Here is a 14,878-nt window from a genome sequence, read left to right on the forward strand (position 1 = left end):
TAACACATGCGTATACATGCATACATATACACACACACACACAAGGATGATCTTGAACTTCTGATCCTCTGCCTCTTTGGGTGCTCCTCTTCCTGGAGTGTGCAATCACATGACGTATTCTATGCTGGAGATAGAATGCAGGTGTATGCTTCATGCTGCCCAACCCCCAGCTCGCTTCTTTCTTTCTTTCTTCCTTTCTTTCTTTCTTCTTCCTTTCTTCTTCCTTTCTTTCCTTTCTTTTTTGAGAGAGAGAGAGAAAGTGAGAGAGCGAGCAAGCAGTGTCTCTTAGTCTTTACTGTCTTCCTTTGCCTTTCTTGTACTGGAATTAGAGTATTCTTGTTTCATGGCTTCCAGCAGGATCCCTTGTCCCCTAGACTTTCTTGTACTGTTGAGGGAAAAAGCATTGTTTTCATAGAACTTGTGTGTACTAGGGAAAGACCTAATACAGGGGTTCCCCACAACCCCGCAGTAAAAGCCGCTGAATGATGCCTGAGGCTCCCCTGGAGTGCTGTGAGGGCCTAGTTTGATATGGGCTTTTTTTTTTTTATTAGCTTTGGTGTGTGAGTGTTCACCTGAGGGTATGTATATGGATGTGTATGTATTGTGCACACAGAGTGCACAAAGGTGATCCCCTGGAACTGGAGTTGCAGCCAATGAAGGAGTTGTGGGTGTTGGCTGCCCACTGCTTGCCTCTGGTTTGCTGTTTCTGTATTTGTACGTAAGAGCTTGTCTTTAGACACCAGGCTCTCCCTGGAGAGGACGCGAGGTCTGTCTGCATCTTTGCCAGTCGTTCTTAGTAGCTTTTCTTTACCACAGAAAGATCCGTGTCCTCAGATTCACCCCGTGTACAGTGCTCTATATTCCAAGTGATTGTGTATGTGGTGCTGGGATTTAACTCAGAACCAACTTGCATCCTAGGCAAGCTCTCCACCACTGAGCTGGTTCCCAAATCCAGGCGCTAATGGCTGGAACTTGCTTTATATACCGGGCTAGTCTAGAACTCGCAGGGATCTGGCTGCCTCTGCCTTTCAAGTGCTATGGTTAAAGGCCCCAGCTACCAGGCTGGTTTTGAACTCGTGTTCTTCTTGCCTCAGCCCCCCAGGTCCCTGATACCACAGACCTACCTAGACTGGGAGTGATGGTGTCTTGTTGGCTCCTTTAAACTTCTTTAAACCCTGTCATTCCTGGGTGATGGATACTTATCACCTGGGTTGGATGTGATTTGTTTCCGTTTTGCTTGGGTGGTGGAGAACAGTAGGATTTGACCCTGTCCCGATGTCTGTGATGTTGGCTGTCGTCTGTCTATTAGTCTGTGCAAGCCAGCACCAAGGGAGGCATGGGATTGATGAATGGGGTTAGTTTAACAAACTATCTAGTGGGGCTAGGATTATAGCCATGTGCTCCTGGGAGGCTGAGCTAGGTAGGATTGATGGTAATCAATACTAACCTGGGCTACAAAGTTTCTCTATCAAATAGCTGCGTGTATCCGGTAACAAACTGTAACAAACTACCACCAGTCCGCTGGCTTAAACAGCAGTTGATTAATTCTCTGGATTTAGTGCCCAGGTTCCTCCTTGGAGCTCTGGGGAACCGGTAAGATTCCTATGGTTTCAGCAGTTCTTGGTGAGGGCCCTTGACTGCATCTCTATCTTGACTCTTGGGGCCCTGTTCTCTGGGACTGTGTCTCACAGGTCCCTACTCCTCCTTGGAGTTATGCTAAACACTTGAGTTTAAGACTCAGCTTAACAATCTTCAAAAGGGCTGGCGGTGGTGGCACACGCCTTTAATCCCAGCACTTGGGAGGCAGAGGCAGGCGGATTTCTGAGTTGGAGGCCAGCCTGGTCTACAGAGTGAGTTCCAGGACAGCCAGGACTACACAGAAACCCTATCTCGAAAAACAAAACAAACAAACAAAAAAACCAAAGACAAACAAACAAAAAACAATCGCCAAAAGCCCTGTCCAATCCAGGCTTGGTAACAGAATTAGCACTCTAGATATAGAGGCAGGGAAGGGTTAGGAGTTCAAAGCCAGTCTGCTACAAAGCAGGTTTGGGGCTGCCTGGGCTCAGTGAGACCCTAAAAAGAGATCCCACCCAGATAGTCATGCCCAGACAGGCATGGAGTGTGAGGCTTCCTTGTGTCTTCTAGGGAGACATTCCTGTTATCCTGTTCTGGTCATTTAGGCTATAGGGGACTTAGTGGCCCTTACACAGTCATCCTGAGTCAGGACGTGGTGCTGGAGAACTGAATATTACTGCTGGTCATTCCCTTTTCAGGGCAGAGTGCTCACCTTTTTCCCTCCTCCTTTCACAGGTGCTCCAGTGAACTCCCCAGGGACCAGCGATGAAGCCTCAGAGGACTCCGCCCCGGTGAAGCGGCCCCGGCGGGAGGACACTCACATCTGCAGTAAATGCTGTGCCGAGTTCTTTAGTCTCTCTGAGTTCCTGGAACACAAGAAAAGTTGCACTAAAAACCCTCCTGTCCTCATCATGAATGACGCCGAGGGGCCAGTGCCTTCAGAGGACTTTTCCAGAGCTGTCCTGAGCCACCAGCCGGGCAGCCCAAGCAATAAAGACAGTCTCCAGGAGAACAGCAGCAGCTCTGGGGAAAAGCTGGGCACGGACTCCATCCTGTACTTGAAGACAGAGGCTACCCAGACGTCCACACCCCAGGACATAAGCTATTTACCCAAAGGCAAAGTAGCCAACACCAATGTGACTCTGCAGGCGCTTCGTGGTACCAAGGTGGCGGTGAATCAGCGGAGCATGGAGGCCCCCGCGGCGCCTGTGCCCGTGCCTGTGACTGCTGCCCACGGCATCCCGTGGGTCCTGGAGCAGATCCTGTGCCTGCAGCAGCAGCAGCTCCAGCAGATCCAGCTTACGGAACAAATCCGAGTCCAGGTGAACATGTGGGCCGCGCATGCCCTCCACTCTGGAGTGGCGGGTGCGGACACTCTGAAGGCCTTGAGCAACCATGTGTCTCAGCAAGTTTCCATATCGCAGCAGGTGTCCGCTGCCGTGGCTCTGCTCAGCCAGAAAGCCTCCAACCCGGCTCTGTCCCTGGATACCTTGAAACAAGCCAAGCTACCTCATGCCAGCGTCCCCTCCACAGCCAGCTCGCTGTCCTCAGGGTTGACACCCTTCACCTTGAAGCCTGACGGGACTCGGGTTCTCCCCAACTTCGTGTCTCGACTCCCGAACGCCCTGCTACCTCAGACCCCGGGCTCGGTGCTGTTGCAGAGTCCCTTCCCCACTGTGACACTCGACCAGTCCAAGAAAGGAAAAGGGAAACCCCAGAACCTCTCCGCCTCTGCGTTAGATGCCAAGACCAAGGACGAGGTCGTCCTCGGTAAGCACAAGTGTAGGTACTGTTGCAAGGTTTTCGGGACCGATAGCTCCCTTCAGATTCACCTTCGCTCCCACACCGGAGAGAGACCTTACGTGTGCCCTGTCTGTGGTAACCGCTTCACCACCAAGGGCAATCTCAAGGTCCACTTCCATCGACACCCTCAGGTGAAGGCAAACCCGCAGCTGTTTGCCGAATTCCAGGACAAAGGGGCAGCGAGCACCGGTCCTCATTATGCTCTCCCTGTCCCTGTCCCCGTAGATGAGTCGAGTGTCTCTGTGGACACTGAGCCTGTCCCAGTCACAGGAACCCCTTCCGTAGGGCTACCTCAAAAGCTTGCTTCAGGGCCTAACACCAAGGACATCGTGGGTGGCTCCTTGCCCAACGACATACAGCCAGGGCCTTCTCCGGAAAGCGAGGCGGGCCTTCCACTACTTGGGGTGGGAATGACGCCTAATCCCCCAAGGGCTGGGGGCTTCCAGGGCACTGGGGCCCCCGAGTCAGGGTCAGAGACCCTGAAATTGCAGCAGCTAGTGGAAAACATAGACAAAGCCACTACTGACCCCAACGAGTGTCTCATTTGTCACCGGGTCCTCAGCTGTCAGAGTTCCCTGAAGATGCATTACCGTACCCACACAGGGGAGAGACCATTCCAGTGCAAGATCTGTGGCCGGGCCTTCTCCACCAAAGGCAACCTGAAAACACACCTTGGGGTCCACCAAACCAACACAGCCGTAAAGACCCAGCATTCATGTCCCATCTGCCAGAAGAAGTTCACCAACGCCGTCATGTTACAGCAACATATCCGGATGCACATGGGTGGCCAGATCCCCAACACTCCCCTGCCAGAGAGTCCCTGTGACTTCACAGCTCCTGAGCCCATGGCCGTCGGTGAGAACGGCAGTGCCAGCAGCTTCTGCCAGGAAGACACAATGGAAGGGACGGGAGCTGAGGATGTCTGTTCCCAGGATGTCCCCAGTGGCCCCTCAACAGTCTCTGCGCCAGTTCCTAGTACCCACCTGGCGTCACCCTCCCTGGGCTTTTCAGTGATGGCGCCCCTGGATGTTCAGGGGAAAGGGGCTCTTCCCACGTTGGCCCTGCAGCGGCAGAGCAGTCGAGAAAACGGCTCCCTGGAGGGCAGTGACAGTTGCCTGACCAATGACTCTTCCTTGCTCACGGGTGACCAGGAGTGTCAGAGCCGAAGCCCAGATACCACAGAGACCATGTGCTACCAGCCAGTGTCCCCTGCCAATAGCCAAGCTGGAAGTGTCAAGTCCCGGTCTCCTGACGGTCACAAGGCTGAGGGCATCGAGAGCGGCCGCATTGACACCGAAGGTGAAGCTTTGGATTTCCCTTCATGTCCCTTTTGGGCTCAGTGTCACCAGAAAAAGAGCCTAGGTTGAATTTAACAGTGTGACCTGAAGCAGCTTCTTAAGACCAATTATCTATTCTGTTCTGGGTCTCGGGATCTAATAACTGCCTTTACCCTGGCACCCAGTAGGTTTGCTTTGTAAATAAGAACGTAGGGGCCAGGCTAGTGATTGAGAACTCATGTCACACACATGGTGATCTGAGGTAAGTTCTCCGGAACACATGTGCAAAGGCCAGGTATGCTGGGTGTGCAAGGCCACACGTGCTGCGTGTGCTTGTACCTGCTGTTGGCTGATGGGAGACAGGCTGATTCCTAGGCTCAGTGGCCTGTATCCTAGACCACTGATATTCTAGACTCGAGAGAGCTTGTCTCAAAGAGGTGAGTGATACCAGAGGAACAACACCCAAAGACTGCCCTTGGCGTGTTTGCATACATAGGTACACGCACACGCATGTGCAGAAAATTTCAAAGCAAGCGGCTATTGAAATACAATTTCTGTAAGCAAAATCTAGCAGGCCACTGTGGAGCGTTTGTTTTATTTAGACAGTAAGTTGAGTGTTAAACGATAATGGTTTGAATTTCTCCCCTTCTCCTTGTTAGGTCGTACCAGTATCCCTTCAACATTTATCCGAACACAGCCCACCTATGTCAAAGTTGAAGTACCCGGCACCTTTGTGAAAGTCGAAGTACCTGGCACCTTTGTGGGACCCACCAGCATGCCCTCAGGCATGACACCTTTGCTAGCATCTCAGCCACAGCCACAGCCACGCCGACAGGCCAAGCAACACTGCTGCACGCGGTGTGGAAAGAACTTCTCGTCTGCCAGTGCCCTGCAGATCCACGAGCGAACACACACCGGGGAAAAGCCTTTCGTATGTAACATATGCGGGCGGGCCTTCACCACGAAAGGCAACCTGAAGGTGGGTCCTGACAGGTGTTGGTGTGTGTCCTCTGTGTGCAGAGAAAACATCTATTGGTTCATGTATCTCAGACATAAATCCAGCAATGTCAGAGACAGAAGCAGGGCGATTCTCCGAGTTGGAGACCAGCTTGGTCTACATAGTAAAACTAGGTTATCCTGGAACTTGCACTGTAGACCAGGCTGGCTTCAGATCTGCCTGGAACTCGGAACTCTGACTGCTGGGATTACAGGTGTGAGCCACCAACCTGACTTCCTGTGTGTGTGTGTTCGTTCTCTCTCCCTCCCCCCTTTCTTTCTCCCCCTCCCCCCATACAAGTATTTTGCATGCTTGTGTACATGAGTTAGCTTACCATGTGAGTTCTGGGAGTTAACCTTTGTATCCTACAAGAGTAATGAGTGCTCTGAACCACTACTGCATCTCTCTAGCCCCAAATTGTGATGCTCTTGAACTTGGTGACATAAGAAAGTCTTATCAGCTGTGGTGAATCACCTTGAATCTCAGTAATCTAGAGGAGGGTACAGTTGGGGAGGTGGGGGGTGGAGGGGATTGGGGAGAGCTAGGTAGATGGCTCAGGGTTAACTTTGGTATTCTCTTTTTTTTTTTTTTTTTTTGAGATAGGGTTTCTCTGTGTAGCCCTGGCTGTCCTGGAACTCTCTCTGTAGACCAGGCTGGCCTCAAACTCCCTCCCAAGTGCTGGGATTAAAGAAGTGCGCCACCACCGCCCAGCTTGTTTGGTATTCTCGAGGGGACCTGAGCTCAGTTCTCAGCACCTATGTGAGATGGCTCACATTACTTGGTGTTAGCGAGATGCTGGTTTCATTTCCAGCACTTCCAAACAAAAACCGTAAAGATTGCACATTGGTGCTGGGTGTAGCTGGGGTGGCAGAACCTGTCTAGTATTCAGAAAAGTCTTTTATCGCCTTCTTAAACCAGCCTTGGTGGTTCCAATTCTTGGGAGGTGAAGGCAGTGGACAGGGAGAGCCAGTATTGAATGTCAGTCTCAGCTAGGAGAGGTGTCTTGTCTCTTCTGTTGTCTTGTTTTTGTTTGTTTTCTGAGACACGGTTTCTCTGTGTAGCCCTGGCTGTCCTGGAACTTGCTCTCTAGACTAGGCTGGCCAGGAAGTCAGAAATCTACCTGTCTCTTTAAAAGAAAAAAACAAAACAAAAATTAGTTGGCCAGAATTTCAGGCTAGGAGCTGAAATTGCCTTAATTTAGACGGCAGTTAATTAGTTCACTGGCTCTGCATGAAGGTCGGAAGTGCTTTTCTTGTTGAGGGGTCTGATGAGCAGGTAGGTGCCTTGGTCTTGGCAGGCAGCAGATGCAGGAAACCACTGCTTACGGAGTCTGCATTGCCTGAGAGCCTGACACCTGAGGAGGCTTTTGAATGTCAGCCAGGGGCTGGTGAGGTAGCTCAGTGGTTAAGAGCACATACTGCTCTGCAGAGGATCTGTTGCATTCCTAGCACCTGTGTCCAGTGCTTTAGCAAACATCAGCAGTCTTTGGGGACCTGATATCTCTGGCCTCCATGTGCATGTGGGCATATAACATGTGCACATGTGCATAAATGCACATAGTTTAAAAGAATAACATTTTGTTTGTTGTTGGTTTTTATTTTGGTTTTTCGAGACAGGGTTTCTCTGTGTAGCCCTAGCTGTCCTGGAACTCACTGTGTAGACCAAGCTGGCCTCCAACTCAGAAATCCACCTGCCTCTGCCTCCCAAGTGCTGGGATTAAAGGTGTGCGCCACCAACGCCCGGCTTTGGTTTTATTTTTTCTTAATCAAGGTCTTTTTCTCTTTCTGTGGCCCAGGCTGTCCTGGAACTCCCTCTGTAGACCAGGCTGGCTTTGAACTCAAGAGATCCACCTGCCTCTTTCTTATTCCTGTGTGTGCTGGGATTAAAGGTATTAGCCAGGCACACAAATATGTTCCCAATTGTACAGATACCTGAATTTATTATTTTCTGGCTTACTGATACAAGATCTGACTGTAGCCTAGGCTGCCCCTCCCACCACACTCAAGCTAGGTGACTTGGGCTTGCCTACATGCAGGGCGACCATCCTGATGAAACCCTCTCTGTGCTGTCTCCCCACACAGGTACACTACATGACTCACGGGGCCAACAATAACTCCGCCCGCCGGGGCAGGAAGCTGGCCATGGAGAACCCCATAGCAGCGCTGAGTGCTGAGGGAAAGAGAGCGCCCGAGGTGTTTCCCAAGGAGCTCCTGTCACCCACGGTGAGTGTGGACCCTGCGGCGTGGAACCAGTACACCAGCGTCCTCAATGGGGGTCTGGCCATGAAGACCAACGAGATCTCCGTGATCCAGAGCGGCGGCATCCCCACCCTGCCCGTGTCGCTGGGGGCCAGCTCCGTGGTGAGCAACGCTACGCTTTCCAAGTTCGATGGCTCCCAGACCGGCGTGGGTGCGGCCGTGAGCAGCACGGTAGAGAAGCCTGCTGTTCCCGATGGGGTGGCCAAACACCAGTTCCCTCACTTTCTGGAAGAAAATAAGATTGCAGTCAGCTAAGGAGGAAGAGGAGTCTGCTGGAGTGAGATTCTAGATCTACTTTCTTGTTTAGTTTCCTTTTAACCCATATCCTCCTTTTTTTTTCTTCCTCTTCCTGATATGCAAGTGATGTGGCTTTTGACCATAGCCTTGGGCAATCCTACAATCAGGATGGTTGCTATGCTGCTTTCCAAAAAAAAAAAAAAAAACTGAAACGGAGGAAAGGTGAAAACCAACAAAAACAAACCAAAAAAACAAAAACAGACTTTTTTTTTTTAATATTTTGGAAAGAAGCGGGTTTTGAAAACTAGTTTTGTTAACTTGGGACAGATTGTATACTAGAAGCTTTGTGTGACCTCTTGGCTGTTTCCAAAGACTGTCACCTGTTTCAAAGTGAAACAGTTGGGACTCATTGGACCACAGTGGAAGTGACAACTACTAACCCAGTCCTGGGGGTGAGGGTGCTGTGTCCTTCCGTGGTGACTAATGCGGGTAAATGTAGGGACCTGGTTTTATGCCTCCCAACCCTGTCTTCATTTTCTGTATTTTTTTTTAATGTACTTTAAGAGAAAAGGAGAAAAGAACGCCAGAAAACGAAGGTGGTTCAATTACCCCACTTCCTTCAATCTTATGCACCGACCCTAGTTCCTGGGAAAGCCCACAATTTATCCTGCTGCTTAAAGAGTTCAGAGCCCCAAAGTGCCACCACCACCACCCCGCCCCCACATCTCCCGTAAACCACCTTCTTCACAGCCCCCCCCTCCCCCCCCCCCCCCAGGTGGACAGGGGCCAGAGTGCCACCTCAGGAAATTTCACATGGTTGTCTTCAGTGCCTGCTGCATTGGAGAACTGTGTGTTTCTTTTTAGGGAGAAACTCCTAGCAGCGCCTGGAGGGTCGGTCTCCCACACGCTGTCCTCTCTGTTTATTTCCATTATCCCAAGCTCCAAAGTTCTCCACACTCTTGCCATCATGACGGTTATAGAGTTGAGACCAGCAAGTCTTGGATGTCAGGACTTTGATTTATCTACCTCAATGATCTTTATTTTTATAGTCAAAAGTCTTACTTTGCTATTTTTGTGACCACCCCAGTATTCCCAGGTCTTAAACCTAAGAGTTGTACTGGTGAGAAGGGCCCCGAAGCTCAAGAAGTCTTTGTGGTTGGTTCTGTGATTTGTTTTGTTTTTTTTTTTATTACACTTTTGTTCATGGAATAGTTTTGAACAGCTGTTGTCAGTGTTTCAGTGTTTAATGAGGAAGGAGAGACTTCTCCATTCCTGGGTAGAAAATTCTTCCTGCCGTGTTGAATGCTGTTGCCAACTGAAGATGGAGATTCTCGACCAGTGTTTCCTCTGAGTTGTTATTGCACCTGATTTTAGGATCCAAAACTTTTGTTATTTTTTTCTTTCTTCTTCTTTTTTTTTTTTTTTTTGCCAAGTCGTGCCTTTCCTTCTGGGATTGTAAGTGAACCCCGTGATAAAGCGTTCACCGGTTCGCCTGCTCACCTGTTTACACTGTGAAGTGGGTATCGTTACAGAGAACACACCAGCTTTCTCGCGCCCCGTGAATGAATGTGTGGACTACGTCATAGTTTTACCTGCTGATGCTGTTATGTCTGAAAATAAACTGAATGTTTTTTTTCCCCTCCAGCAGGATTGTGTGAGTTTTTCTGGTATTTTCTGCTTTCATAGCCCTCCTCCCCCCCCCCCCCCTAATTTTAGAGTATGATACACACATGTGGTTAGGTCCATTCTGGACCCATGGGGACATGTGTGAGGGTGACAGCGACCGGCTGATGAATTTTGGGTACATTTATATTACATTGTACATACACACCACGGATGTGTACACATGGGCTTGCAGAAGATTGCTTCCGGAGACCAAAGGATCACATGGTCAGATTCCTTCCCATTAGTGGGTTCTGGGGATCAAACTCGACCCATCAGACTTGGCAAAGGTGCTGTTACTTGCCAAGGTTGCTTTTTCTAGAACACATTTTTGTTTTAAATCTCATGTATTCAGTCTGGTCTAGAACTCACAAAGTAGGGCCCTTTAGGGTGGGTGGGGAGGTTTTTTTTGTTTTGTTTTTAATTTTTTTTTGACACACAGTCTAATTAGCACAGATTGGAGGATGATCCATTAATAATATTTAACTCTTCAGACATGGCATGATATTCACATGACAGCGACTAGGAGCTTGTGGTCCCAACCTTGCTGTGGCATTGGGGGTGGGTGGGGGACACTTAGTGTCCAAGGAACTAGTTTGTGATCTTGCATTATGTCCATATGTAAAAGGCAGCCAATCCACCCCGTTGCTTTTCTTCAGTGCTATTCCTAGGCAAGGGGCTTTGCCAGTGCAGGGAACAGGGTGGTTTTCAGAGCTGTGAAATTACCCAGTCTTTCCTAGAAACCGCTATAGGTTGTGCATTTGACCATCTGGATGATTTTGAGCAACAAGATTGCTTTTGCAGAAGAATAAAAATTGAACTGACCCGGTGTCAAGGGCCCTCAGGATTGAGGTGTGGTGACCTTGCCAGCCTGTCCGGAAGGATAGGCCCCTAGTACTTTTAGTTTTTTTTAAATTGTGAATCATGCCTCGGGGAAAACAGTCATTAGCATAGCAAACAACTAAGGATTTAAGAAATGCAACAGGGAAACACATTTTCATGCTAAAATGCATTTAACCTTTTTTTTGAGAGAAAAATGAACTTCCAAGAAATGGCTCGGTCCTATCTGCTGTCCCCACCCTACAGCCCTCAAGCTAAGCAGGGTACTTAAACTACACCCTATCTGACGTTGAAATGAATTTACAAACTGATGGGAAACACACCCGTGGGGCGGGCCCTCAGCGGGTGGGATCATCTGCATCTCCATGGTAGCCATTTATAACAAAATAGCTCAAAGCTAATTCAGGTCTAGGTTATCCTGAGCAGTGCACAGATCCTGTGACCTTCCAAAAGATCCCTCCAAGGACAGTTTCCTGTTGAATGAAGTATCTCCCATCTTACTGCCTGGACAGATCCAAGCAGGCCCTTAGAAACCGAGATGGAATTCTTCCTTGGATTCTCCTGCATTTCCTGGAACACTTTCTGGAAACAACAATTTTGTAGTTTAAAGCCAGGCGTGGGCTCACACCTATAATCCCCACACTTGAAATTGAGGAAACTAGTTGTGTACTACACCCTTCAAATATCTAATAAAACTTACAGCATTCCATATATTCAAATAGACAAATTGAGAGAAATCATACTTAAAAAGAATATTTGACCATCTATGCCACGCAGACCCCATGTTCTTCATCTATAAATATGCCTAGAGATAGGAAGTGTGTTTTGAGTATACTGAACTCATAATTCTTATCAAATGCTGGTTTCATGTTTCAGGATAACAACTGAGTACAAGTCCCTCATGCTCTGGTCAATAACTCCTTCCCCATTGTCTTCTAAATAAAGCATTCTAAATAAAGCTGAATGATTCAAGAAAAAAAAATTGAGGAAAAAGGTAAATTAAAGCCAGTGCGGGCTGCGTGATACTGAGATTGAGAATGTAGATTCTGGCGTTACACGGCTTGGCCCTAAGAGCACTGATTTCCAACAAAAAAAGAAAAAAAAAAAGAGAGAGAAAGGGATTGGGTAATTAAAAATTAAAGTAGGATTGACATGGTGTCCTAAGCCTCTGATCCTAACGTTGGGGAGGCCCAGTGAGGGCTGCACACCTTTAATCCCAGCACTTGGGACACAGAGGAAGGCAGATCTGTTGAGTTCAAGGCTATCATAGTCTACAGATCAAGTTCCAGGACAACCAGAGCTACACATAGAAACTCTGGTCTGAAAATAAGTACATGAGATTAGTTCTTACTATAGAGGCCTGGAACTGACAGAGATCTGCCTGCCTTTGTGCCCTATAAGTCTGGGATTAAAGGCATATACCACCAGGCCCTACTCAAAACCTTTTAAAAAGTTGCACTTGGTTCATTACATGTGAGTGCTCGAGGGTGTGTGTGAACCAATTGTGTGTGTGGAGGTCAGAGGGAACTCACTGGCAGCTGATCTTTTCCTCCCCACTAGATTGTGGAGATCACACTCCCTCAGGCTTGGTGGCAAAGACGTTTAACTGCTGAGCCATCTAGGTAGCTATCATTTCTTGTGCTTGTGTCTTGTGCACAGGAGTGTGTGCACATGTGTATGTGTGTCTGCTAGTGTGCACAGGTGTGTCTGCACTCGAGAGTGTGTGCATGCCTGTGCGTGTGCGCACACATGTACATGTCTTTGCAGGTGCCCATATGAATGGTGTGGGTCAGAGGATAGCTCTGTGGAGTCATTTCTCAGCTTGGGTCAGAGGATAGCCCTTTTGGAGTCTTTTCAGTCCCACCTTTCCATGGGTGTGGGACCCAGGTCACCTTGCTGCTGCCGCTAGCGCCTGAACCCCCACGTCCCCTGCCCCCTGTCTCATCATATCCCTGCCAGCACTCCCTGCTTAGATGTAAGTGAAGCAGCCTACAGCCCAGGGGTCCACCAAGAGCTTGACCCTCTGTGCTCTGAACAAAGAGGCTCAGGTATAGTCCGGTTCACACTTGTTGCCACTCACAGAGGAAGTCACGCGAGTCACATGATTTCTGGAAAGCCAGAGCTGGACCGGATCACCTTATCCAAAGGTCTTTCTAGACACCTAGGACTCAGGGACACAGAGCCCTTTGAATCAAAAGGGTTGTTTCTGTTTTTTTGAGACAGGGTTTCCTCATGTAGCTCAGGATAGCCTGGAACTCCCCAGGTAGCCCAGGAGAGCCTCCGACTCATTGCAGACCTCTGGAGTTATCCTTCAGTGTTTCTATACCACTATGTCCAGTGGGTACCAAGGCTTTAAATGTCTGTTTCCATGAGAGACTGTCTGATTAGAATGAAGACTTTAAAAAAATGTTTTTTAGGCCAGGCTTGTACTTAATTCCAGCACTAGATTGGAAAGTTGAGGCTAGCCTGGGCTACCTATGGAGACTGTATTTCACACTCAGCCACATTCTGCTGCTCTGTAGCCTAGCCCAGACAGTGCTTCAGGCATGCACGCTAGCCCTGCTAATGCTGGTGGCTTACTAACACTCCATCCAATGCTGCCTGAGTTCAGCACTGTCCTGAGCTCTGTCACAGACAAGGAAATAGACTCCTGCAGAGCATGGGGTTTGCCCGAGGAGTTTCACAGCTGGAAGGTGCTGGAAGCTTCCAGGATCCTGGCTGACTTAGCTGCTCTTGCCACAGTTTGGGCCCAGAGAGGGTAACCGTGAATGTATGTGGGACAGTGTTTGCTTGGTACTCTAAAGGGTTCTGGTAACTGTGGTTCTGCTGTGACCTGAAACCCACTTCCTGAGTGTGGAACCCAGCCCTGCTCCCTGATGACCTCATGGTTTGTGCTGGTGGCTCTGAGTTTCTGTGCCTTGCTCATGAAGTGGATTTAGTTATTTGGATTTAGTGGGCAGGGCTATTGAGACTTCCTGAACGCTTTAGGATCTAGCTAAAATCAACTCCAAGTCTATCTTTGGCTGGGTATGGTAGTACACCCAGCCAAATGCTTTAATCCCAGCATTAGGGTGGCAGATGCAGTTGGATTTCTTTGAAGCCAGCCTTGTCTAGAGTTCCAGGTCAGTTAGGGCTATATAGAGACACCCTGTCTTAGAAGTTGAGGATAGATGTGGTTCAGGAGGTAGGATTTGCTCTTTTACTGTAATGGGTCTGCCTAAATGCACTTACTGAGCTCTGTGTGGCATGCCATATATGGCATGTGTGTGTGTGGGTGTATGTCTGTGTGCGGGCGCGCGCGCGCGTGCATGCAGGTGCATGTGTGTCGATGCTGGGGACAAAACCTGAACGATATGCAGTACCGACAGTGGCCATAAGAGGGCATCATTTCCCCTGGAACTGGACTATGACATTGATCAGCAAACATAAGAGTGCTGGGAATCGAACCCAGGCCCTCTACAAGTCCAGCTGGTGCACACAAACAATGAACCATCTCTCTGGCCTCCTATATGCTGATTGTTTATTAATTTAGAGACAGCGTTTCTCTGTGCATCCCTGGCTGACCAAAGGCTCTGTAGACCAGGCTGGTCTCAGAACTCAGCCAGCCTACTTCTACCTCCCAAGTGCTGGGATCAAAGGCAGACACCACCAAACTCGGCTCCTATGTGCTGATTTTTGTTTTTTAAGGTTTGTTTTCATTACTTTTTAAAAAATAGCATATGCCCGCGTGAGTGTACGCCACGTGTGCGCAGGTGCCCTGGTGGCCGGCAGAGTTTCTGATCCCCTGGGGCTGAAGCTGCAGGTGTGTCAAGCCATGGTGGCTGCTCTTACACACTGAGCTGTTCTCTGTAGCCCCTCGAGTGCTTTTAATTTCACAATAACCTTTGAGAGACAGACAGACAGACAGACAGACAGACAGACACAGAGCCTGTGCGTGCCATCAGCGGTGGAGCAGGGCTGTGTCTGGGTGTCAGGGTGAAGGCTCAGCTGTGAGTCTGTTGTCATTTAGGAAAGCATCTGGGGCGAGGGGTGTGTGATTGATGGAAGAGGGTGTTGGGGGGGTCCGTAAACCTGCCCATCTTCGCCCCCAACCCCAGCCGGAAACTCGGGGGACCGGAGCGTGAGGCGCAGGGTTCAGCAGAAGAGGCCGGCAGTGTGCGAGGGTGGCCGCGGCGTGGAGGTGGGGTGAGCAGGGCGGGGTGTGTGTGTGCACACGGCTCGGAGCG

At 49.4% G+C, this 14,878-nt stretch overlaps 1 protein-coding gene across 5 annotated transcripts in view; it reads left to right on the forward strand.

Annotated features, from left to right (window-relative positions):
• The window catches only part of Sall4 (spalt like transcription factor 4), a 15,582-nt gene extending 7,414 nt beyond the window's left edge, over positions 1–8,168 (forward strand). For 2 of the 5 annotated variants that reach the window (XM_028769531.1, XM_028769532.1), the window contains exons 2-4: positions 2,314–4,680; positions 5,318–5,637; positions 7,737–8,168. In XM_028769531.1, the coding sequence (XP_028625364.1) occupies positions 2,314–4,680; positions 5,318–5,637; positions 7,737–8,168 (3,119 nt within the window). The remainder of the gene's footprint in view (positions 1–2,313; positions 4,681–5,317; positions 5,638–7,736) is intronic. The other 3 variants (XM_028769533.1, XM_028769534.1, XM_028769535.1) reach the window with 3 other exon arrangements.
• The last annotated feature ends 6,710 nt before the right edge of the window (positions 8,169–14,878 follow it).

Source organism: Grammomys surdaster, unplaced genomic scaffold (genome assembly GCF_004785775.1).
Source record: "Grammomys surdaster isolate TR1022 unplaced genomic scaffold, NIH_TR_1.0 193, whole genome shotgun sequence".
Lineage (NCBI taxonomy): Eukaryota > Metazoa > Chordata > Mammalia > Rodentia > Muridae > Grammomys > Grammomys surdaster.